Source organism: Grampus griseus, assembly GCF_964374135.1.
Source record: "Grampus griseus genome assembly, chromosome: 17".
Taxonomy (NCBI): domain Eukaryota; kingdom Metazoa; phylum Chordata; class Mammalia; order Artiodactyla; family Delphinidae; genus Grampus; species Grampus griseus.
In genome coordinates this window covers 68,084,096-68,109,833 of record NC_139011.1, presented here as the reverse complement: position 1 = coordinate 68,109,833, position 25,738 = coordinate 68,084,096, and the positions used below count along the sequence as shown (strand labels likewise).

Sequence of the window (25,738 nt, the reverse complement as noted above, 5' to 3'; positions counted from 1 at the left end):
ATATGTAAAACCTTCTTTGAAGAAAATGGGAATTTCAAAGGACAAGGAAGAATTCTGATTTGTTGTTTCTGAAAAGGGGTAGTTTCATAGCTGTAGAACTAGAAAAGAAGCTATGACAAAGACCAGAGTAGAAGTAAAAGGGGCTGAAATAGTTGGAGTCTTATTGTTACTTGGAAATGAAAGAAATTATGTCTGGAGTCTGACTGTGAATCAAACCCACTAATGTATTTTTTTTTGCCCTCATAGTGAAGGCACCTCATAGGATATTACACGTTGTCAGGGAAGGGGAATTCATGTGCATAAATTTTAAATGTCATCAGCTTGCATTATCAGCCATGGTCTTTGCATCAAATCCCAAAATAAAGTATTGAAATATATACTAAGTAATATTAGATATAATTTAATTATATAATAATGATACACTATAATTATAAAATATTTTAGTAGAATAAAAGTAAACTCAATAGGATATTTTCTTTTAAGCCTAGTCAATATTGACATGTTCATCATGCAAAATTAAAAACCTATAGTTCTGTTCCATTCATAGCATATTTCATACAATTGTGTACACATTAATAAGTTAAAAGCTTCTTAGAGGTGCTTCCATTGATATAAACTTTGAACTTCATCTTGATACTTGAGAAATCAGTGAACTCAGATGTAACATCAGACACATTCAGAAAACACAGAAAAAAAAATGAACAAATCCCTTCGTAGTCTAAAGGAGAAGCATTTTTAGTAGATCTAATGTGATGCTCATTGCATTTCTTATGAGCTAAGTAAGAGAAAACAGAAATATGCTTAATAGACCAAGTTACATTTAGGTCAAGGGAAAATTTTTTTTTCAGTTGGTTTACAATTTCTACAGTGATATAAATGAGAAAAACCAGAAGGTTAATGATCTGGAATTGCCTGCTGCAGTAATATACTAGAGGAGGGAAAGTTGGTCACACTTGGATTCCAGTCCCCACTCTTACATTGACTAGTGGTCTGACTTGGGGCAGTTTCTCAATATCTGAGCCTTGATTTCCTTATTTGTCCAGTGGAGCTAAGTGATGCCTCATAGGCTGACAGGAGTGTTAGCTGAGAGGAGGTTTGTACAGTCCTCAGTATTTGCCTAGCATAAGGGGTAGCTGATCACAAAGACTTGTACCTGAAGGTGAGCTTCATGGATGGTGGATTTTGTGGGTTTCCTGCAGAGCAACTTACTTGGAGAATAAAATTAGTATCAAGGGCTTCCCAGGGTACTCAGTGTTGGAGCAGGTGACCTCACTGCCCAGTGGGGAAGACAGAGGGAATCTACGTAAAATAACTCTTCAGGATGGAGCTGGAAGAGTTTTATTTGTGCACAGAGATACTCCTGAAAGCAACCTAGATGCGTCATTCGATTTCACACCAGAAAAACTATAAAAGAGGCAATTGTGAAAAACTATCCAGAAGGATGTACAGCCCCAGCTATGCTTCCAGGCCTGGATTTAGCCCAAAGACAGAAACGGTGATTGCCCAACTGCTGTGAGCAAAGCAGAAGAAGGCTTCCACATACCTCCAAGGACAGTATTAGAAGCAATAACTTTTTATACAATTTGTAATTAAAAGCTAAATGGAAGGTATCACATTCAGCTCTGTTCTGCACTACCTCGAATGTTCCCAGAGTCTTTGGGCAATTAGTAAAGTATTGCCATTGAGGTCATTTTTGTTATTTTGCAGTCAAAATTAAAGTTATGAGAGAAATAGCGATTCCCCATAGTCAACATCTTTATGTATACTTTGAACAAACACTGCATATACCAATATTGAAAGTTTTAAATGTGAGAAATGAGTAGTTTCTTGTTTGGTAACTAGTCTAGGTTGGGATGGCAGCCTAGCTTACAGGGGAAAATGCGCCTCTAAACTCTTTCTATGCTTGTTTTAATAACCCGTAACCCTCCTAATAGAAGAAAATCAGTTTAACAGAGATATATATTCACAGGAAGGGAAGATTTAAACACAATTTCTTAACAAAAATAAAATGAAATTCTATTGGCATCCATAAATTATGGATAAATTCTACCAATTTGATTTCTCTCATATAGTTAATTATATTAAACCATCAATTTTTAAAATTCTGATTGACAAAGTGACAGTAGAGATAAGTTGTAAATAAAAACAAATGTTTACGTTTGATTTCAGTTTTTATACCCTTTTGGTTTATGGTTGACAAACTAACCTTCAGATATCACTTATCGCCCTGTAGCCCTCCTGTGCGTGACTCTTCTGCAGCTCACGCCACGTACGACTTACTGGACTGATCAATTTCCTATCCAATAACAAAAGTACTGTTAATTATTTGCATGTTGAGGCAATATAAATTGTTATGCAATTTCTGAACTCTTGGGAACAAGTTCTTTACTTAAGTCTGAGAACCACATTTTGAGAGGTACTAAGCTAGACCACATAGGCTAGAATTTAAAGTAAACAATTGCTGGTGAGAGATGTCGCTTTGGTCTTTCATATATGTGTGCGTGTTCCCTAAACAGAGGTGGAAATTGGAAGGTGAACCGAGAGCAGATTCTGAAGCGGGGAGAGCAAGCTTGTCTCATGTCTGGGTGAAGAAATGTCTTTGAAAACCACATAGGGAACAGGGCTGCCTATAGTAGAAACGCGGATGTGGGAAGAGCCAGCATTAGGAGTCACTGTTTTCCCACACAGAAAGGCTTCTGGAGTCGGGTTTTTCAGACTTTCACCAGAGAAGAAAGATTCACACCACCCCTCGTGTGTGCTAGAGTGCAAGCTCCCTGAGGGAAGGAGCTTTGTCTCTGCTCATTGCCGCATTCCTGAAACAGAACAGGGCTTTATACCTAAATAGTTGCTTAAAGAGTATTGAAGTAATTGAATGAAAGTATTAAGAACATGCCCTCATATCCATAGTGTAGGGTTAGTATTTCTTATTATTCTCAAGTTCCTGTTGCTGAATGTTACAAGGATTTCAGGAAGGTTAGACAGATTTACAGTGTTTTATCAACAGTCAGGACAATGGAAGAATCTTGTAAGTCTTACATCATTTGCCTCGTCATTTATATCTAAACCAACATAGCGGAATCCATGATAAACAAAGGGTGAGGCACCCTCTCCCTCCCTCTCCTTCTTCCTCCCCCCTTCCTTCCCTGTCATCCCCCACCCCCCCGTGTCTGTCCCTCTCTTCTCTATCACCTCCTCCCCCTCTTGTTCCTTCTTTACCTTTTCATTCCCTCATTCATTCATTCAACTGTTGTTTAGATCTGCTGAGTCATCACCCAACTGCCATTTCTCATGCCTTCCCCTCTCTGGAGGGAATTAAGAAGCTTTGCAGAGACTTAAGTTCCACAATCTAAATGGACAACTTCTGTTCTCACTCCTAAATTTTCCTTATGCCTTAAAGACCCTTCATTCCCTTTGCCTAGTACCTATTTTTCTTTTACCATCTTTATTGGGGTATAATTGCTTTACAATGGTGTGTTAGTTTCTGCTTTATAACAAAGTGAATCAGTTATCCATATACATATGTTCCCATATCTCTTCCCTCTTGCATCTCCCTCCCACCCTCCCTATCCCACCCTTCTAAGTGGTCACAAAGCGCGGAGCTGATCTCCCTGTGCTATGCGGCTGCTTCCCACTAGCTATCTACCTTACGTTTGGTAGTGTATATATGTCCATGCCTCTCTCTCACTTCGTCACAGCTTACCCTACCCCCTCCCCATATCCTCAAGTCCGTTCTCTAGTAGGTCTGTGTCTTTATTCCTGTCTTGCCCCTAGGTTCTTCATGACCTTTTTTTTTTCCCTTAGATTCCATACATATGTGTTAGCGTGCAGTATTTCTGTTTCTCTTTCTGACTTACTTCACTGTTTGTCCTAATGTGTTCACTGATGTGCTTTTCTAACACTCTGCTAATAACCCTTTTTAGATCACTCATCACGCTGGATTGTAATTACCTATTTATCGTCCTCGCTCTCAAACAAATTCTTTGCAGGTAAACACTGTCCTTTTTTCACCTTTTATCCCAGTGCCTGGTACTGTGCCTGGCTTGCAAAGTATTTATTTATTGAACACATAAGTAAACACACAAATCTGGAGCTTAGAGATGCACAGATTTGAGTCCCTGAGAGGAAAAAAAGATGACCCAGGAGAGGGTTCCAAGGGAGAATAGTGAGGTGAGGCAGAATCAGATGCTGAAGGGGCAGGTCAGGAAGAGGAGCCCGTGGAAGAGGCAGAAAGGCAAGGTTAAGGAATTGTGTGGCAACCAACAAGGCACCAGCCCAATGTCAAAAGACTTAGCGGATAGAGAATGTGAAGGAGTGGGTGATCAAGAGTGCATCTGTAAGAAGAGATTCAGAAAATAACACCTGGAAAATGTCCACTGGATTTGGCATTAATAGGGAGAACAGTGTGAGTAGTGTGATGGGTGGAGATCTGACTGCGGTCAGCTAAAGGGAGTGGTTCAGAGGTTTGGAAGGAGAATTACCGAGGTAGACTTTTTTGGGAGAAATTTGGACTGGAAGAGGAAGGACGTTATTGGACAGTGTCTAAAAGATACATGGATAGATGATTATTAACTTTTTATTTTATATTGGAGTAGACTTGATCAACAATGTTGTGTGAGTTTCAGGTGTACCGCAAAGTGATTCAGTTATACATATACATGCATCTATTCTTTTTCAAATTCTTTTCCCATTTAGGTTGTTACATAATATTGAGCAGCGTTCCCTGTGCTATACAGTAGGTCCTTGTTTGTTATCCTTTTTAAATATAACAGTGTGTACATGTCAATCCCAAACTCCCTAACTATCCCTCCCCTCCACTTCTCCCCCCAGTAACCATAAGTTCATTCTCTAAGTCTGTGAGTCTGTTTCTGTTTTGTAAATAAGTTCATTTGTATCATTTATTTTTATTTTTTATTTTTTTTTAGACTCCGCATAGAAGCAGTATCATACAATATTTCTCTTTCTCTGTCTGACTTACTTCACTCAGTTTACATTTTTATTAGAATGCACTTGATCAAACTTACAGTTCTTTGCAGGAAGGACTCAGTAGTGGATGACTTGATTTCTTGTCTATCCATGCCGATTTTCACTTTTCCTTAATGATTCATTTAACGAGTATTTACTGAGCAACTGCTTTGGCTCAGGCAATATTCTAGGTGCCAGGCATACAGTGGTAACATGGTGTAGCCCCTGCCCTCACAGAGATCATGTTCAATTCCAAATAGTTCTTTAAAACTTACCTGTGATCTGTTTGCTCATCTGAGGAATGAAATTACAAAGAAAAAGTTCCAAGGGACCTTCAATTTCTTAATGTATTTTCACTTACCATACTCACTATTTCTAAATTCTGCTAATGACATCTTTCAGATGTCTGTATGTCAGTATTTCTAGTCATATTACAATTTCCCAAGCCTTCCTTCTGAAGCAGATGTGTGCAATTTTTTACGAGATGAGACTCATTTTTGAATTGTCTGCCTTAATATCTTAGAAGACAGTGATAGTTCCACACTGCTTCAGCAGATCCTAATTAAACACTTACAAAGTTCAAAATAGGGCAGTGACCCGGTTTGTCTTTTTCAGACAGTTAATATTTTTCCATTTTAAGTAAGGTTCATAAGAAAAATAGTGAGAGTGTATGTTTGCTTTGTGATGGGGAAAATTTACCATGCTTGGCAATATTTTTCTTGACCAACAGCTATTTGTGATAGATGATTTCTAATACTTTTGGACACAGACTCTTTCTTGAAAGAAGACACTTTCTTCTTGGAAATGGTTTAGACCTGTTATTCAGCAGGAATTTTAGGAAAGTTAATTATTCGTTTATTTATTCAACCAAAATGTATTGCATACTCACAGTGTGCGTGGCACTGTGTCAGGTGATAAAGTAATAAAGGTACACTGTACATTGTCTCTGTCTACAAGGTGCTTATAGTTTAGTGGGGGAAAGAAACATGTAAACCAAGCCCTTCAGATCACAACAATAGGTACTGATGTGTAGGGATGCAGTAGCTGCTGGGGTCCATGGAAGAGCCACTGACTCTGAAGATCCTTAGGAAGTTTGAGAAAGATGGTGTTGTTAAAGATGGGTCTTAAAGAATGAATAATACTGGGGTAGTGACAGCAGCAAGATGGTAGTTTAGTAGTTTCCAATGCTCCTTCCCTCACAAAAACATCAATTTGAACAACTATCTATTAATAAAAACGACTTCATAAGAGCTAAGGATTCTAGGTGAAGGATTACAGCATCTGAATGGAGCACATAAATAAGAAAGGATGCATTGAAGAGGATAGCAGAGGCCATTTCACAGTATCCGCATCACCCCTCCCTCAAGTCTGGCCATCCCAGTGTGGAGAGAGGCACCCTCTCCCTGGGGGAAGGAGAGTGACGTGAGCACCCATCTTCCCTGTGGACCCCAGCACCAGTCTAGCCCCCATGGCCCCAGGATCCAGGTGGGCTTCTTCAGACCCAAGTACCAGGCTGGTCCCTGTAGACCCAAACACCAAGCCTGTCCACCTGCTGACCCAGGCACGAGACCTGCCTGCCTACAGGTTCCACCAGATGGCTCCAACAGAATTTCTGTGGGGACTGACTGGTGAAAAGCTCTTCCTGCTGAAGCCAGTCGGTAAAGACTGGAAGAGTTGCCTCTTACTTCAAATGCATAGACACCAACCCAAGAGCACAAGGATCATGAATAATCAAGGAAACATGTCATCACCAAAGGGAAAAAAAGCTTCAATAACTGACTCTAAAAAAATGGAGATCTGTAAACCTCCTGACAAAGAATTCAGAAGGATTCTCAAAGAAATACAGTGAAATATAAGAAAACACAGACAACTAAATTAGGAAAACAGTGAATGAACAAAATATGTCCAACAAAGGAATAGAAACCATTTATAAAACCCAAACAAATATCCTCAAGTTGAGGAATACAATGACTGAACTGCAGAATTTAATAGAGAACCTCAACAACAAATTCAACCAAGCAGAAGAAAAAAATCAGTGAACTTGAAGACAGGATACTTGAAATTATCCAGTCAGAGGAACAAAAAGAAAAAAAAAGAGGGAAACAGTGAAGAAAGCTTACATGAATTATGGGATACCATTAAGAGAAACAACCTACATATTACTGGAGCCCCAGAAAGAGAAGAGAGGACGAAAGGGGCAGAATGGGTTTTTAAAGAAATAATAGCTGATAACTTCTCAAATCTGGGTAGGAATTTGGACATCCAAGTTCATGAATTTATAGGTCTCCAAAAAGTTTCAACCCAGGAAGTTCTTCTCCAAGACACATTATAATAAAATTGTCTAAACTGAAAGACGAAGAGAGAATTTTTAAAACAGCAAAGGAAAAAAATTGCTCAGATACAAGAGAACCCCCATGAGGCTATCAGCAGATTTCTTAGCAGAAACCTTATGGCCAGGGCAGAGCGAGATGAACCTGGAGGACATTATGCTCCATGAAATAAGCCAGACAGAGAAAAACAAATACCGTATAATATCACTTATATGTGGAATCTGGAAAAACAGAAGAAGAAGAAGAAGTTGAACTCAGAGAAACAGAGTAGAATAGGGAGGTGGGGGAAATAGGACGATGTTGGTCAGAGGGTACAGATTTGCAGTTATGTAGGATGAATGAGTCTAGAGAGCTTATGTACCGGCCTGTTGTCTGTACTTGATGATACTGTATTGAACCCTGGAAGCATGCTAAGAGAGTAGAATCCAGGAAATTTTACATACACAAAAAAATGGTAACTGTGTGAGGTAATGATATGCTAATGAGCTTGACTCTAGTACTCATTTCATTATGTGTTTCAGATCATCTTATTCTGTACCTTAAATATATACAACTTTTATTTTAAAAATTTAAAAATGTTAAGTAATGAATAAAAATGATGATAATGATTGCTAATATTGAGTAATTTGCCATGTGTCAGGTATTGTACGAAGGGCCTTGGATTTTGCCACTTAAAGGAAATCACAGCTTTTTATAGGTTCTAGTGTAAAAGTATAATAGCCAAGAATTAGACATTTAACATCTAAATGTGATAGTACTTAATCATGTTTGTTTTTGTCTTTTCTTATTTAGAACTGAACAAGAATTTTGCTGTATCATTTCTGCTAGTCATTTATAGGTAAAACAGCATTCCTGTGAGTCTTGCAAGAGACCTTATGAATATTTTTCTCTTAATCATAGTTGTCTTTCACCAAGGAGGGAATATTGAAATGCCCTTCCTCCCTATTTTTTTTTTTTTTTTTTGCGGTACGCGGGCCTCTCACTGTGTGGCCTCTCCCGTTGCAGAGCACAGGCTCCGGACGCGCAGGCTCAGCGGCCATGGCTCACGGGCCCAGCCACTCCACGGCATGTGGGATCTTCCCGGACCAGGGCACGAACCCGTGTCCCCTGCATCGGCAGGCAGACTCTCAACCACTGCGCCACCAGGGAAGGCCCTCCCTATTTTGAAGTTCTGATGATTGTTAAGTCCTCTAAGTATTGTGCTTCAGTGTTCATTGAGATGTAGCCTAATATTTATAAACTTAAGAAGAACCCTTCCTACAAAGAGTTCTTTTTCAAATGTGCATAATAATTATTTTATCTATTTTAAAAATTAAGATATTTAATATATTTCTTTTTCTCTATGAGGTCACACATATATTTAGTTGCTTGACAGTGTGGAAACCCCAATTCCTTTATAGCTCTCATAAAATAAAACTCAATTCAGTTCAATACTACATCAAGTATCAGTTGCAGGCTATGAGTCAGGCACTGTCTTGGGTATGGGATCACAAAATTTTTAAAAATGGGGCAAGATAGGGTCAGGGGATAAAGATGTACATACTATCATGTATAAAATAAACAAGCTACAAGGATATATTGTACAAGACAGGGAATATAGCCAATATTTTATAATAACTCTAAATGGAATATAACCTTTAAAAATTGTCAATCACTGTGTTGTACACCTGTAACATATAATATTGTACATCCACTATATCACAATTTTAAAAAAGCATGAACATTAAAAAAATTGATCCTTACTCAAAAAAAGGGTCTCGGACTTCCCTGGTGGTGCAGTGGTTAAGAATCCGCCTGCCAATGCAGGGGACACGGGTTCGAGCCCTGGTCTGGAAAGATCCCACATGCCGTGGAGCAACTAAGCCTGTGCGCCACAACTACTGAGCCTGCAGTCTAGAGCCCGAGAGCCACAACTGCTGAAGCCCACGCGCCTAGAGCCCGTGCTCTGCAACAAGAGAAGCCACCGCAATGAGAAGCCCATGCACCGCAACGAAGAGTAGCCCCTGCTCGCCGCAACTAGAGAAAGCCCGCGCACAGCAATGAAGACCCAACGCAGCCAAAAATAAATAAATAAATTTGTATTTAAAAAAAAAGCAAACCACCTAGAAGGGTGGGGTAGGAAGGGTGGGAGGGAGATGCAAGAGGGAGGGGATATGGGGATTATATGTATACATATAGCTGATTCACTTTGTTATACAGCAGAAACTAACACAACATTGTAAAGCAATTCTACTCCAGTAAAAATGTTAAAAGAAAAAAGGGTCTCTGCCCACTGAGAGTATGCAATTTAGCAGAGTGGACAGAATGAGTGCAACTTGGTGTCATATAGTGAGATAAATTTGTTTCAGTGGGGAAGTTCTCAAGAAGATGTCGTATTTGAGCAGGGTGTTGCAGGATCAGTGGAATTTTGCCAAGCAGAGGAGGTGAGAGGCCATTCCAGGCAGAGAGAGTAACACGAGAGAAGGTGGAGAGATTTTCATGTGGATGGTATGTTAAGAGGACTCAAACTTGAACATGGCAGGCTGAAGAGGTGAGAGATGGGACGGGAAGTTTGTTGCTGAATTGTTAAGAGAGGCCTTGAATACCCCAGGTGTAGACTTTGGGTGCTGGGAGAATTTGAAGGTCTTTAAGCAAGTTAATGAAATGCTCATATCTGTGCTTTATAAAGGTAATTTTGAAGGCCGACTGGAGTCAAGTAAGGAATACACAGAAAGATGTGGAGAAGGCACTGACCTGTCAACTTCTTGTCAGTTGAGCCATTATAAGACTTTTATGAGTTTAAACCTAAAAAAGCATCCTTTAATATGGGCATGCCACACTTTCTGGAGACATAATTGTTATTAAATGAAATAGAATTAGTTTAAAAATAGAAATATTCCTTGACTTTACGGTTTTTCCTGGGTGTAATGAGATTTTTAAAAATATAATTAAACTTTATTCTTGGGAAGGATTTCCTATTTTTAAGGATTTGCTTTTTCTGTCCATTTTCACGAAGATTGTGTTCTGTAATGGCTGGGCATGGTGTTGCCATTGGGAAATCTGTTTTTATGCAGAATTTTAACAGTAGATGGTGCCTATGGTGGTATGTACGTGTTGCAGGTGCAGGAAAGGAATATCACCCTAGAAGACTCATGAAAAGAGGAGCAAAATTCCTCATGGAGTAAAGGAGGGTTTGGGAAGCAGAGAAGAGGATTTTAATCCAGTCAACTCACTGAGTGAAGGTTGTCAAAAAGGAGAAGAGTGGGGCTTCCCTGGTGGCACAGTGGTTGGGAGTCCGCCTGCCTATGCAGGAGACACGGGTTCGTGCCCCGGTCCGGGAAGATCCCACATGCCGTGGAGCGGCTGGGCCCGTGAGCCATGGCCGCTGAGCCTGCGCGTCCGGAGCCTGTGCTCTGCAGCGGGAGAGGCCACAACAGTGAGAGGCCCGCGTACCGCAAAAAAAAAAAAAAAAAAAAAAGGAGAAGAATGAAATTGGGTTATCAACAGCAGTAGGGAGGAGTGGGGTATGTCTCCACTGTCTCTGACACCATAATTCTGTTTTCGGGGCCTAAGAGAAATCTCAGAGGGATTTTTTTTTTTTATAATGTGAGAAAGTCTTGCTCTCTGTGGTCACACATATTGTCTTGTTAACCTTCCAGGAGTTTTTTTCCCTGACACTCAAGTAGAAATGGAGCTCTTAATTGATAACAGGCAGTTTTGTAACAACACCTATAACCCTAGGTGCTCTGTTTTTGACAAGCCAAAAGACAAATTTATCCAAGCAAATCCAAGTCTATCTCATTATTCAGAGTTTCTCTTCATGTAACTTTAAATAAAGCCTAGTCCAGAGAAGTCAGGCTAATGTTTATGGACACAGAAGGTGGGTGGGATGAAGGGACAAATCAACATTCTCCTACCTACTTACTCATCATGTATTCTTTGCCCATATGTAGGCACAGGTTGAACCTGTCCGGTGATTCTCCTTTATACAAAAGATCGGTGTATCTTAATGAGATTTTCTGTGGAATTTTTTTTTTCCTAACTTAAGTGCTATGATAGTCAAATGCAGTTTAACAGTAATACTCAATGAAACAGTCACACCTATAGTTGACTGCTGTACCACTGTAATAATGGCATATATAATCATGTCTATGACTAATATCCATAATTGACCATTGTCATAGCTCCTTTTGGAAATGCAGAGTAAATGCTAAAATCCCAAAGCTACCTGATACAGTTTAGAATATTTAGGAGTAGGACATGATATTAGGAGAAGTACATATGAGTCTGGCTAAGTGAGAAATTTCCATAAATTATTATAAATATAGAGATGATCTCATAAGCAATGATCTGGAGAAGAAACAAGAATATAGTGGAGACCTGAGCTGAATACTGTAGTTGTTCCTCCTTATTTATAAAACACCAGTGGCTCTTATGCCTTAATCACCTATCTTAGAAATTGGATATCCTCCAGCATGCCCAGAAAAAGCAAAAACAAGTGCCAAATGAGATTGCCAAATGCCAATCACTTTTGTCATTGATGTAACCTCTGAGTATCTCCTGTGACAAAATTAATATGTTTAAATTTTATATCAGGTCAGGCTGTTGTGTGGTCTCTCTTTACGTAAAAACCTGACCATTCCTGGAGCATCAGCCTGACCCTATAGAGCTATGACCCTAATTCTTTACTTGTTGGAGAAATCATTTTCCTAATTCTTGTTAGTATCAATACATTAACTTGCATAACTCTCCGTAAACTAATCTCGATGTTCTCCGAACTCATTTTCTTTCTCTCCTGGCAAACATCGATTCCCTGTGTCCATTGCCATGGTCTTGTTACGAATGCTGAACTAGTCTTTTCATTTCTAGGGTCTCTTGCAGCTCTAATTTCCCTAAATTGTCGTATCTTATGGGTCATGTACTTCTTTCCATTTATTCTTACTTTTTTACGGGTAGCGAAGTTTTTACTGTGCAGTGCTTCTCTACTGCTTAACAAATTCATTACGATTCCTTAGTTTGGTATTTAATTTCCTCACAATATGGATCCGGCCCACTTACCCAGCACTTTCTCTCCCTGCCTTACACGAACCTGCTCTTTGGCCAGCCTGGCTCCATCCATTGCTCTTTCTGTTCTGTTTATGGTGTTTCCTCCACTTGAAATGCTGTTTTCCCATTTTGACCTGTCCCATCCATCCGTCAAAATCCAACTCATGTACCATATTCTTATGTGGCCTTCCTTCTTCCTCATGTGGGTGTATCCCAATAACTTTCTGTACCTTTTAAGGTACCTATCACTTTCTGCCCTGCATTCTAGATACCTGTGTATTTGCCTTTGCTGCTAGATTGTATGAGATATTTTCCCAAGATTTGTTCCATTGTAGTTACTATTTAATTTGGATATATCTATACCACTATTTATTGTAACATGACATTATCACCTCTTTCATTGGTATTTTATTCTATAGGGACTAAACGGAAAATATCATAATATATCCATTTTATATGGCAGGGTTCATTTACAAGTTGTGACAACAAAGCCTGATGTATGCCTGCATGAAAGGAAACTTACTGTTCCTCCTACATAAAGTAGCAGGAGTGCTTTCAAAATGGTCTTAATAAGATTTGCTGTATTGAGACAAAGAACCATGACTTCATTCTTACTAACCTCAGAAACATAAACCACAGTCAGTTTTGGCATTAATCCAGTTTTACCATTAACTCTCTTGTAAATTTTGATTAAGGGGTATTGCAGGACTTTTGTAATTAAGGGAACTGCATTAGAAATTTATTCCCTGTGAGAATTTATTTGTCATATTCTGAAAAATACTGAAGTCCTGTGAATGCTTGTAAACCTTAGGGATGGTCAAATACATGGCTGAACAGCCATTTTTCTGAGGGGGGAGTACCCAAAACTAGTTGAAGGCTCAAGTCCAAATTTTTGTTTTGTTTTGTTTTTGTTTTTGTTTTTGTTTTTGCGGTACGCGGGCCTCTCACTGTTGTGGCCTCTCCCGTTGTGGAGCACGGGTTCCGGACACGCAGGCTCAGCGGCCATGGCTCACGGGCCCAGCCGCTCCGCGGCATGTGGGATCTTCCCGGACCGGGGCACGAACCCGTGTCCCCTGCATCGACAGGCGGACTCTCAATCACTGCGCCACCAGGGAAGCCCTAATTTTTATTTTAACAAATAATTGATTGAATTAAAATATTTCTTGGCTGTGTAAATTTCACAGGAGTCACAAAGAAGCTGTTTTTCATGGTTCTATTCTCTAGATGTCATCAGCCCATAGATATACTTTATAATAATTTGTTGCTTTCTATAATCATAGATTCACGAATATTAACTACTCGCACAAGTCTGGATCAGCCAATATATTTAACTCTGAACTTGTTAGGCTTTTATCTTCTAAAAGTATTTTGAATGGTGCAGTTATATCATTAGATGCCTTTTCTATTTTAGTTTTGCTCTATAGCAGCTTAGAAAAGACAAGATTCTTTCTGAATAAGGGTTTAACTTGATGTGAGCATTTATACATTTTAAATCTATAAAAATTTTTAATTTTAGTTTTCTGTTGGCTGGCTTCATCAAATATGTGTTTTTTTTCTTTAAAGATTTTGTCCCAAGGAAAATTTGAAGATTTCTTCCAAGTCAGTTTAAGTGACTATAGCGGGATTAGATCAACATGATCATGCTCTAAACAGGCTGAATCAGTGACAACTTTCTTTTTAAAGGAACATCTCTTTCAGAAAGCAGGAAGAGGGCTGTGTGGCCTGCTGTAGTGGTAGGTTTCTAGAGTGAAGTTTTCCTCAGGTGGTGTTGATGATATGGACTGCTTTTACAGAATATATTTCTTCCCAGTCTATCCAAGGTATAGAAGAACTGCAGTTTTTACAACCAGTGCACCTGATTAAGCCGTTTAACTGACACTCTCCTTTTCTTTAACCTAAAAGCGTTCTTTTCTTTTTAGACTTGAACTCTGTACACTGATGGAATTATGTAGATTCCAAATATCTACTTTAATTTTCATTTTTTACATGTATCATAAAATATTCTAGATGACCTCAGGGGAAAGCAGAAGGTTTTGGTCTTATTTTACTCCTGGCGATGGATAAAAATGTTCCCAGAGTCCCCTCCTACTTTGCACACATGAATAGTGATGATTATTGTCTATTGCATGAGTCCCATTTGCTCACCACAGTACTGAGCACTTCGTATGCACTGACTCATCTTCAACATTATGCTACCTATATATTAGACAATTTTACTATCCATTGTGAAAATGAGGGACTTGAGGCCACATGAGGCTAAATAATTTTTCCATGGACTTGCATACTCTTTTTAACCACATTACTTTCTCTACCAAGCACACTTGAGGAAAGGCGTGAGGACATCTGATCGGTATTCTCTCTGTGGGTTCCAGCTGTGAAGCATCCTCTCTGTTCCAAGCATATAGCCATGCTAGACAAAAGATGAAAACAGAAAATGCAAGAGTCGCAGCTGAGCTCATAATTTATCATCTCAGTGGCCCACAAATGGAGCGGGAATTCAAGTGCTGATTTGTAAGCTGTGTTGAGGCCTCTGGCCTCCTGGGCTCTGCAGGTGGACAAGGGGCCGGTACAACTTGTGCAGGGAAATGAGAAATTAAAGTCATCCTACACTAGGTGGAGATCCAGAGCGAGCCTCACTCTGAAACCAGGTTGTAGAGAAGGGCCCCTCTACTTCTGAGCAAGGATGCAAACTCCGGACTCTATCACTTTTGTAGACGTTAAGATGGCAAGAGAAAGCCAACACGGCTGTTAAACTAAGAACTGAACCAAATCACTCGCTGGTTCAGTGACGTGACTGGTAATAATTCAGATGTCTGGACAATGTAATACTCAAATCACCAATATGAAACTGATTACAGATGGGTAATTCTGGGCACAAAATGAGCACAGAATCATTTGTAAGAAAAAGATGATGAGAGAGATTGGATGGAGCTGTTTCAAAGCACTAAATAAAACTGAACAGAACATCTTCCATACTCCAATAAAGATGTTAAAAAAACAATCCTCCTACTTCAAATGAACTTGCAAAACAAAACTCCAAAGCACATGAGGTAGCCTAAAGCTACAAAAGAGCCAAGGAAAATGGCCATTGAAACAAATTTGACCCAAAGAAATTAAAATATTGAGACATCATGGCAAAGTGTATTTTGGATGCTCAAAGTATAAACAAAGGATCGCCATTCATGAAGAAGGTAGAAAATCCTGTGATAAAAATAGTCAATTATGGGCTTCCCTGGTGGTGCAGTGATTGAGAGTCCACCTGCCGATGCAGGGGACACGGGTTCGTGCCCGGGTCCGGGAAGATCCCACATGCTGCGGAGCGGCTGGGCCCGTGAGCCATGGCCACTGAGCCTGTGCGTCCGGGGCCTGTGCTCCGCAATGGGAGAGGCCACAGCAGGGAGAGGCCTGTGTACCGCAAAAAAAAAAAAAAAAAAAAAAAGTCAATTATTTATTTACAAATATTAAGATCAAACCATGTTCTACACTCTGTTAGAGGTGCTAGAGATGCAGCAATGAGCATAAGTAAATCAAATCCTTATCAGCATAGAGAGTTTACATTCTTGTGGGGAGTTTTACCTTTTAGTTACAAAAATGAAATACGAATAGGCAGAAAGCTTGGAAATGAAAAAGATAGTCATTGAAATAAAATTCCCAGTAGAAAGGATAAGCTCTAGATTGGCAAAGACAGGGTTTTTTCATTTGGAAGATATTATTTAGGAAATCAACAAAATTGCAGTAATGGGAAAATAAGATCTTAAAAGAAAGTGTATGTGTGTTTATGAGTGTGTGTGTGTGTGTGTGAGAGAGAGAGAGAGAGAAAATGGATGAGATTATGGGGAAAGATGATACCTGAGATTATTTTAGAATTGAAGACAAGACTCCTTAAATTGAAAGTACAATCTAAGGACCTATCTGGATAAATAAAAATAAATCATCACCTAAACACTTTGTGGTAAAACTTTAGAACATTGAGGATAAAAACAAAATCTTTACCTATCAGAGAGAAAATATAGACTAGCCCCCAAACAAAGACAACTTAATTGAGAGCAGACACCAAGAGCAGTATTGCAGGGAAAAATTCACTGTCAATCTAGATTCTAGAAATTTTATGCCAGAGTATACCACTGACAGACACGGATCCAAAATATTAATTGAATAATGAACTTGAAAAACTGAATATTCTTGAGGAAGTAAGTGTAGAAAGAAAGTCTGGATTTTAAAAAAAATAAAGAGGAATAGAAACTTCTAAATGTCATCAAATTTAACTCTTGCTATAAAAAGTAATAACAAATTTCTATGTTAAAAAAAAAAAGGTGAGACTTGGGAATTCCCTGGCGGTCCAGTAGTTAGGACTCCGAGCTTTCACTGCTGAGGGCGCAGGTTCAATCCCTAGTCAGGGAACTAAGATCCCGCAAGCCATGGGGCACAGCCAAAAAAAAAAAACACAAATGTGACTGCACGAAAGTAAGCAATATGAGAAGGCTATAAAAGAAGAAGAAATCCAGATGGATGACAAATATGGCAAATTGAAAATTACAACACCAAAGGTTGAAATTCTAATGCCATCAACGTGAACAAGGATATGGAACAATGATCACACCTGTTCCTTGGTGCCTCCACTTGGGCCAACTGTGTTGGTGACCTTGTAAAGCATGGAAGTGACAAATGCCAGCTTCTGGGTGGTGTTAACCCTGGGAGGGGAGAGTCTGGAACAATGGGAGTGGACAAGTGTGATACAAGGGATCACCTGTATCTGTAAGGTTTCATTCCTTTAAAAGGGGAAGCAAAAGTGCAAAATACTAATTTGTTAAAGCATGGAAGTGCGTACATCGGTTTTCATAGCAGCAGCCTAAATACGTACCTGTATAATTGAAGTGAAAAGACACTGAGAGCTTTCTGGAGACCCTGAATTGTTATGCACAGCAGTAAAATTTATAAAATAGACTGTCTTCTGGTAATGAAGGCCTTTAGTTAAAACCCAACTCTATCAGGGCCTATCAGGCCATACAGAGTCTACCCCCTCTGGCTTCTCTAAGTTGCTCATTATTCCAATAGCTTCAACCTCATTGCATGTTTCTGTACTTCTCACAATTCAAGCTCATTTCCTCTCCTCTTAACAGCAATCCTCTTAGATTGTTGTTATCTCCTTCTGAGACTGGGGAAAATCTAGAACATTTGAAGATGTATCAAATCCCTTTGATTTTCCTCTCAATCCAGTACTCTTAGTAGCTGCTGATGCAACCATCTGAGTGGAACTATATTTTCATGTCACGTGATGGATGTTCCACTTTGCAGTGGTACCTGTCATGGTAGCCCAATTGTCATGAGCCGGGCACTGCCTGGGTTTGCTGTAGTCCCCAGGCTCCTGTCAGCATTATATGCTCAGGAGCGATAGGTAGCTCTGGGATTCAGGCTGAGGGAATAATTCGTCCCTGCTGCGGACTCTTCTTCGCCACATCTTTCTACCAAGCACAGCTGAGGAAAGGCATAGGGACATCTGATCAAGGTATCTCTGCGGATTCCAGGTTTGAGGCACCACCTCTGTTTCCAGATGCTACGTGGAAATCGCCTAGGAGTTCAAAACGCTTTGGATGCTGAACTGTTGTAAAATTTCTGTTGTAGTTTGAATTTGTGTTTGAGAGATGAACAGACATTCTCGGTGAGAATGTACATAATTTACATTTTGGAAGTTAGAAGAAGTTAAAGCTTTCCTAATTTAAAGTGTGAATTTTGATTAATCCATGCTACTTTAGCTTAAAAAGACAAAAAAACAAGCTGCACTACTGCTAGCTACTTCTAGTAATTGGAATAGCAGTGTGTGTGTGTGTGTGTGTGTGTGTGTGTGTGTGTGTGTGTGTGTGTGTCTAGTGGGACTCAAAATACCAGTGCTGGGCATGACGTTCTCCCTCACTGATTTACTGATTATGCCCATTGCTACTCATGCATTGGTTAATGATCTACCAATAGTTTGAGGTCCTAAAAGGTGCTCTGAAACACCAGTCTAATGAGTTTTATTTCAATATCTAGTCTGACAATCATTCTAATATTATTTTGGTATATCAGTGTTAAGTGTTCACAGCTTTTAAATAATTTCACTTCATTAAACACATACTCGCTTAAATATAACTTAAATGTCCTGTCTTCATGGGTCATTCTCTTACACTTTCTGTTTAGTATTGAGCTAATAGCTAAACGAACTCAGCAATAATCTTTGGAAATCACATCTAATTATTGCAGGCCACTAGGATTCCGCTTATTGTATTAAAATAGCTGTTGGCGTATTGCATCCTGGTGACAAAAAAGAGCCAGTGTATCTTCAAAGAGGGTTTAACTTCCAATCTGAGCATAGCTTAGTGGCTGAAGGAATCCAGCTAAGCAGTCTGTTTAAAATGTGTGTTTTGAGTATTATTTTCGTCATCTGACATTTGCACAGTAAGTGAAAATGGGATGCTTTTAGAAAATATATTTTTTTCAACTTTTATAATAATATTAATTACTGTAACTATCAGTGAGCACGTATTCTGTACTGTGTACCATCCTAAGCATTTTATTAGCGCCGACTTCATCTTCTTGGTCACCTTGTGAAGTAGAAACTAATGTGATCCCCAAATTGCAAAAGAGGAAATTGAGACACACACTAAGTAATCCCTCTGAAGCCATACGATAAGCAATGGAGCTGATGGTAGGTTCAGTCATTTTTTTCTGAGTGGAAGACTGTTCTTTCCAGTCCCACTCATCCTAGCGCTCAACACTTTGTCTATTCATTTGTCTTTAAAAGGAAGTCAGTGCTGGGCTTCCCTGGTGGCTCAGTGGTTGAGAGTCCGCCTGCCGATTCAGGGGACACGGGTTCGTGCCCCGGTCCGGGAAGATCCCACGTGCCGCAGAGCGGCTGGGCCCGTGAGCCATGGCCGCTGAGCCTGCGCGTCTGGAGCCTGTGCTCTGCAACGGGAGAGGCCACAGCAGTGAGAGGCCCGCGTACCGGAAAAAAAAAAAAAAAAAAAAGTCAATGAAACTTGCATGTCTTCATGCTTTTTAATTTTACTAACAATAAGTGATCATTTATTCTTTGTATTCTTACAGGGCATTCTACTTGGACAAGTCAAATTCACCACCAAACTCCACATCCAAAGCTGCTTATGTAGATAAGGTAAAAACAGAAGATTGCATTGACTGTTGCTTTGCCATTTACCTCCCTTATTTAATTTTGCTGGTGTTCTGGAGCACTGTGTAATTTATAAACATCCGTGGTCTCTGATTCTGTTATCTCCATAATAAAATATTTTAGACTATTCACTGTAAGTTATAACAACTGTGAATTATATCCCATCTAAAAGGATTTCTTTCTACTAAACATGTTGAACCTTATGGGCATCGTTTTTTTCTGCAGCTCATGAGGCCTCTCAACGTTTTGGATGAACTGTATCGACTGGTAGCCTCGTTTATCAGATCCAAGCGCACAGCTGCCTGTGCGAACACGGCTTGCAGTGCCTCCGGTGTCGGGCTGCTGTCGGTGTCCTCGGAGCTGTGCAGTAGGCTGGGGGCCTGCCACGTCATCATGTGCAACAGCGGCGTGCATCGGTACGTGACTTCCCGCCTTACCTGCATCTTTTTTTTTTTTTTTTTTTTTTTGCGGTACACGGGCCTCTCACTGCTGTGGCCCCTCCCGCCGCGGAGCACAGGCCCGGGACGCGCAGGCCCAGCGGCCACGGCCCACGGGCCCAGCCGCTCCGCAGCACGCGGGACCCTCCCGGACCGGGGCACGAACCCGCACCCCCTGCAACAGCAGGCGGACTCTCAACCACTGCGCCACCAGGGAAGCCCTTGCCTGCATCTTTGCTATACCTTATTACATTCGGAGGTTCTTATTTATTACATTTAGCTCCATGAAATTATAGCTGGAAACATTCAAAGGGCTCAGATATATTTGGAATAAGACTTTAGAAATCAGATAATTCTTGCACAGTAATTTCTGGCTTTGGTTCTTCTATTTTGAGTGACTGTTTATTCATACAAATGAATGCAGTCCCACGTTTATATCACTGTGGCCTAGAAGCTTATCACCCTTGTATTTATATTAAGATTTATATTTTAGGTACAAAATTTTGCATCTGTTTTATTCACTCTAGGAACTTAACTTGGTAGGGGCTGGTGACTAGCAAAACAAAACGTTTTCTTCAGTGGTTTGGATCCCTGTTACCCAGCTGTGGTGAGCTAGATGCTGCCTTGGAGTTACTACTGTCTTCCTACTCCTGGACAAATCATACTCCAGGAGCCCACACGATATGCTCTTCCTGAAAATGTGAGGAGAAGTCTTAGATAGGTCCTCTTCAGCTGGTCTGTCTTAAGCAGCAGTGCTGTGTCTGGGCAAGCTGTGGTAGGTGCATAAATTCCTACAGCTACATCAGATGCAAATGTGAGGGGAGAACCCCGAGTCAGGTCCTTCTTCATAATCACTTGTTCCTCTTCTATCACCTCTCCATTTTCACAGCGAAAGGAAACCACGTAGGTGGAAACAATAGGGCAGCATTTAGTCCTCATTGTAGCAGAGAATCTGCTGTCACCACTCATAGTCTCTTCTTAGTATGAGGCCAGTTAGATTTTGAGTGGATGGTGGTTATTGTTTATTCAAATTTACTTGCTAATTAACCCATGCAAAGGACTGCAGTTGGTGCTATTGGCTGGTAATGTCATAAATGGGTGATATTCATGTTAGAGACATAAAACATGAACAACAAAAATCATAGTAAATAATCGTATGACAAAATAAGATGACAAAAACATAATGAAAAGTAACAAAAATAACAGATTACCTAGACTACGAAGAAAAATAAATGATCTAGGAAAGTTACAGCTAAAAAATAAGGTTCAGAAGGAACATAGATCTTTGAGATGGTTAGAACTTGCCATGGAGAAGGTAGCGTTTGAAATGGGTTTTGATGGGTCAGGGTTTTAAAGAGGTAGAAAGAGGGAGAAAGTTCAAATCAGCAGGTTCTCATCTGTGACACTCCATTCGACTTGATGTGCCTGAATTCTAGTTTACGAGTCCTACGCAGCATGTCCTTGCTTATGAAGTGTGACAAGACTTTATTTCTCTAGAAGGAGAATTAAATTTTTGTGGGTGATACAATATACAGAGTTTTCTGCTTTATTTTAATGGCTGTGTACTTTGTGCTCTATTGCAAGCTTACTAAGAGCTTAATTGAAGTATCATCTGCAACTAAATGAGTAAAATATTATTTCATCATTTTTTTTACTAGCAGAGAAATGCTCTCTCCCTCTGATCAGTCATATTCATTCATTCTGTTCCCATTCATTCATTCATTCATTTATTATTCAGTCACTCAGTGAATATGCGTTGAGCACTGTTTATGTGCCAGCACTGTTCTAGTTGCTGGGATAAAGCACTGAAAAAAACCCCTTCCTTCTCTCATATAATGTAAACCATGTTGGGGTGAAACAGATGATCAAGTAAACAAATAAATGAGTAATGTAGTAGGTGGAATAAATACAGAAAAGAACAGAAGTCAGAGAGGTAAAAAGGGACAAGATGGGATGAAGGGCAGGCACCTTCCATGGAGGAAATTTCATTAGAGACCTGTGTGAAATGAAGGAGTGAGTTATGCAGATATCTCAGAGAAAGAGCGTTCCATCTAGGGAGCAGAGTACAAATGTGGGAGGCCGAGTGGGGACCAGCATGATGTGCTTAAGGACCAGCACAGCGGCCACTGTGGCCTCGGCAAAGTGTCATCCCCTTGATTAATGTCCTTATCCTACTCTGGTGCAAGATCATAGTTATCTGAGGACTGTGACAACCAAGGGACACTCCAGGCTTCAAACTACAAGCATACGCTCTTATCTCCACATGAATTTACTGGAAGTTAATGCAGTTAAATTTGCCATTTAATGGAATTCCCTGGCAGTCCAGTAGTACTCTGTGCTTCCAGTGCAGGGAGCCCAGGTTCGATCCCTGGTCGGGGAACTAAGATCTCGAAAGCCACACAGTGAGACCAAAAAAAAAAATTTTTTTTTTAATTGCCATTTAATCCTAGAACCGTGACCAACTTGTCCAAATTATTCTCTGAGGTGCCCCATGAACAATTTTAGAATTTATCTACTGATGGGTAGGAGAAACAGATTGATGTTCCACAACCATTTTATAATTGCTGTATTCATTGATTAGTGTGTTGGAATCACAAAAAACATTGAAATTTCAAAGTATTTTGACTTTTTCCATTTCTCCAGTTCAAAATAAATATGGCTTTAGTTAGTTCATTTCAGAGACATTTACTGAGGTGTAGGCACAAATTCCCCATGACAGATGCCGAAATTAAGGTTAAAACTGTTTGAAAATAGTACGGTTTTATTTTTCTATTATGCAGAATAAAATAGGAGTTTAACGTTATCTTTAGTCTTTCAGGGAAGGCTATGCTTAGATTTTTCATGGTGATAAAATGTGTGCTAATTTATATTGGAATCAGAAATCTCACATAAGACTGTTCCTAAAACAATTCTTCAGTAATTATAATTCAGGCAGCTAGAAAGGAACCCGAGTAGATCCACATTTACACTAAACACTGAACGTGGAGGTTTACCCTCAGGTTCTGGCAAAGGGGAGAAGTTGATAACATGAATCAGAATTAATACTACACAGACTGTTTTACCATTTGCTTCTGAAATTAAGATGAGAAATGGTTAACAACATGGTATCCCCATTAGATAATCAGCTTCCTGCCTTTTCTGATTTTATTCACCAAAAAAGGGAATCTAACATTTTTTCAAGTATAGAGTTATATGGCTTATGTTTGACATTAAAGAGAAGAATGTGATTTTTCAGAATGAAAAGGCAGATTTAATTAGCATTAAGGTTTAGACGTTTTAATGCCAACCTGAATTAGATGGCAGGGTGGCATACAACAGTGAATGCAAGATTAGGAGGAATAGGATTCAGGATGAATTATTAAAATCTTTTCAGAGCATTTAGCCCAGCTTTGTTTATTAAATTCTCTTTCCTGGGGCAGTGTTTTATGTGCATTACAAGTCTGCTGATGAACTTGCCTGCACACACTTTCCTCAGCCATTGACTTACATTAAATATCTCCATTGCTATTGAATAGTGAAAGAAGATTGTCTTTTTTTAAGATCAGGGTTTTTGCCTTTTAAACAGTATACATGATATTAAAAGGTAGTTTAATAAATGGAAATTTTCCAAAATTTCCTATCCTGACCTGCCTTCTTTCATTTTCATTTTGAATCATCTCTTGCACCTTCTATCAAACAACATACATCTGATCATAGTTTTATTAGTATAGTTTAATAATCTGCTTTACGCTCATAGTATCTATTTACCTATCTACCTATCATCTATCTAAAATGTCCACACAGACTTTCCCGTGATCACTTTTATTTGCTACATAATATTCTAGCCACTTGATACACCACAATTTACTAAACTACTAATTTAGTGGTTTATCTTCTTTCTCTACTGCCCTTAATGCAGAGAGACATCTTTATGTAGCTGTTCAGATTTCAATTTTATTTTCCACTAAGCTAAAAGTAAACAAAAATATCCTCCAGATACAATTAGTGTGTCAAAGAGCTTAAACCTCTTTGGTTAATATATTATTATTTAAGTTTCCAAAAGGATTGTCCTTGTAAAAACCCAACAGAAGGTTAGATAGTTGTTTACCATCTTTACCTTGTCTTCAGAGGGTGTTAGAACCCATTTATCTATTGTGCTTCTCTACCAGGTGTACAACGATATTGTATTTCCTCAGTGCTTTAATTTATACTTCTTTGATTAGCAAATACAAACATTTGAATATCCTTTGAATTTTCTTTCCCACAAAGAGTCATGCTTTATATTGTCCATATATCTGCTTTTTAGGCAAAATTATTTTTTGCCAGTTTGAAAGTTTGTAAAGTATTGAATCAGCACTGTGGCTTTTAACGTTCTCTTTTGTTCCATGCAGTTATTTGCTGCAGACCCACAAGCATGCTACATGGGTTCTAAATTTCCCTTTTATTTCCTACTGCAGCATCCTTCCACTCACTGCGGTATTTCGTTTTGTTTTGCTTCTTTATTCCCATCCCTGCCTAATAGCCAACTGTTTTCCTTTAACTGGTATGAATCAGCATACCGCAAATGTTGCAAAGCCTAAGCATGAGTCTTACCGCATCCAAAAACAGAGATGCCATATTCCTCGCACTACATTTGCTTCTGCTTCCTTCCCCAGTGGAAACAGTAGGTGGACATTTCCAGAGGCTACCTGAAAGGTTATGTCAAGAAAATTTCTAGTGAGAGCAAGGAATCTGGAATCACAGTGTTTCCCTTTAAGGACCTGTTCCAGGGACTTTTTGTACACGTACTCTTTGTACCTGTTAATAATGGATTTTCAGCAGTGTCGGAGTCCTGGGATGGTCCTGCAGGAAGGTGGGGTGATTTGAACACAGGCCTCATGTCTGACTCACCTGTGATGTCTTAGTATCAAAACCTTGGAGATCTGTACACATAAATTCCCTTTTATCTTTATGTTTTGTTGTGAGGATGAATCTCTTCCAGGAAACAAGGCCCTGCATTAGCTAACATACTTGGTGTTCAGTCACCAGTGAGGGATGTGAACAGCAGCGTCAGGAGGGGCTCACTGTGTCAGGGGTTCACCAGCACCTGTAACAGCAGCATCATAATCACTTGTTTTGAACCCCACACAGGTGTGAGGAGGAAACAGTCCGTGGCAAGGTCAGCCTGTTCTCATTATTGAAAAGCATAATGATGATGAGCATCAAGTTGGCTGCCATCTATGTATTCCAGCGTTAGACTGCTTTTCCTTTTATACATTGTGGAAACTCATTTTAACATATATAAAAATTTAGGGACTAATAAACTATATAATATGAAGTTTCCAACTTAAAAGGGTATATTTCCAAAATGCACTTCTTAGTTGGTTATTTAGAAATTGAGACATTTTTTCACATTGGACAGGATGGCAGAGGGTGGTTGAATTCTCAGAATCATCCCTCTTCCAGCAGAAACTTACAAAACCTATCATGTGACCATAGTATAGGACCCAAAGTATGATTATAAGCGTTTGTTAGAAAACTGAGATCCAGGAGTTAAAATATAAAAACAGCTAAAGGGAAATACGTATTACCAGTTTGGTTAATGAAACAGTTTTCATTTCAAATGAAGCAGTGTAGTGATTCTTGGTTCATATAAGCAATTAAAAAAAACATTTTTTAGGTAACTATCAATTAACAATTTTAAAAACCACTTTTGTTTGACATTTAAGGACCCTTTCTTAGCAATATTTTATTCTGTCATCACCGTGGCATCAAAGGACAAATTGACAGATAGGCCCAGATTAAGGAAATGCAGAATCTTATAAAAGGAGAGCACTCAAGGTAACCTGGCTTAGGTAATGAGA

The 25,738-nt window shown here is 39.4% G+C and overlaps 1 protein-coding gene across 1 annotated transcript in view; it reads left to right on the top strand.

Annotated features, from left to right (window-relative positions):
- PREX2 (phosphatidylinositol-3,4,5-trisphosphate dependent Rac exchange factor 2) overlaps positions 1–25,738 on the top strand; it is a gene marked incomplete at its 5' end in the record, with an annotated part of 281,798 nt that overhangs the window by 220,583 nt on the left and 35,477 nt on the right. Inside the window, 2 exons of the mRNA XM_082675204.1 lie at positions 19,398–19,464; positions 19,705–19,895. Of these exons, the coding sequence (XP_082531330.1) occupies positions 19,398–19,464; positions 19,705–19,895 (258 nt within the window). The remainder of the gene's footprint in view (positions 1–19,397; positions 19,465–19,704; positions 19,896–25,738) is intronic.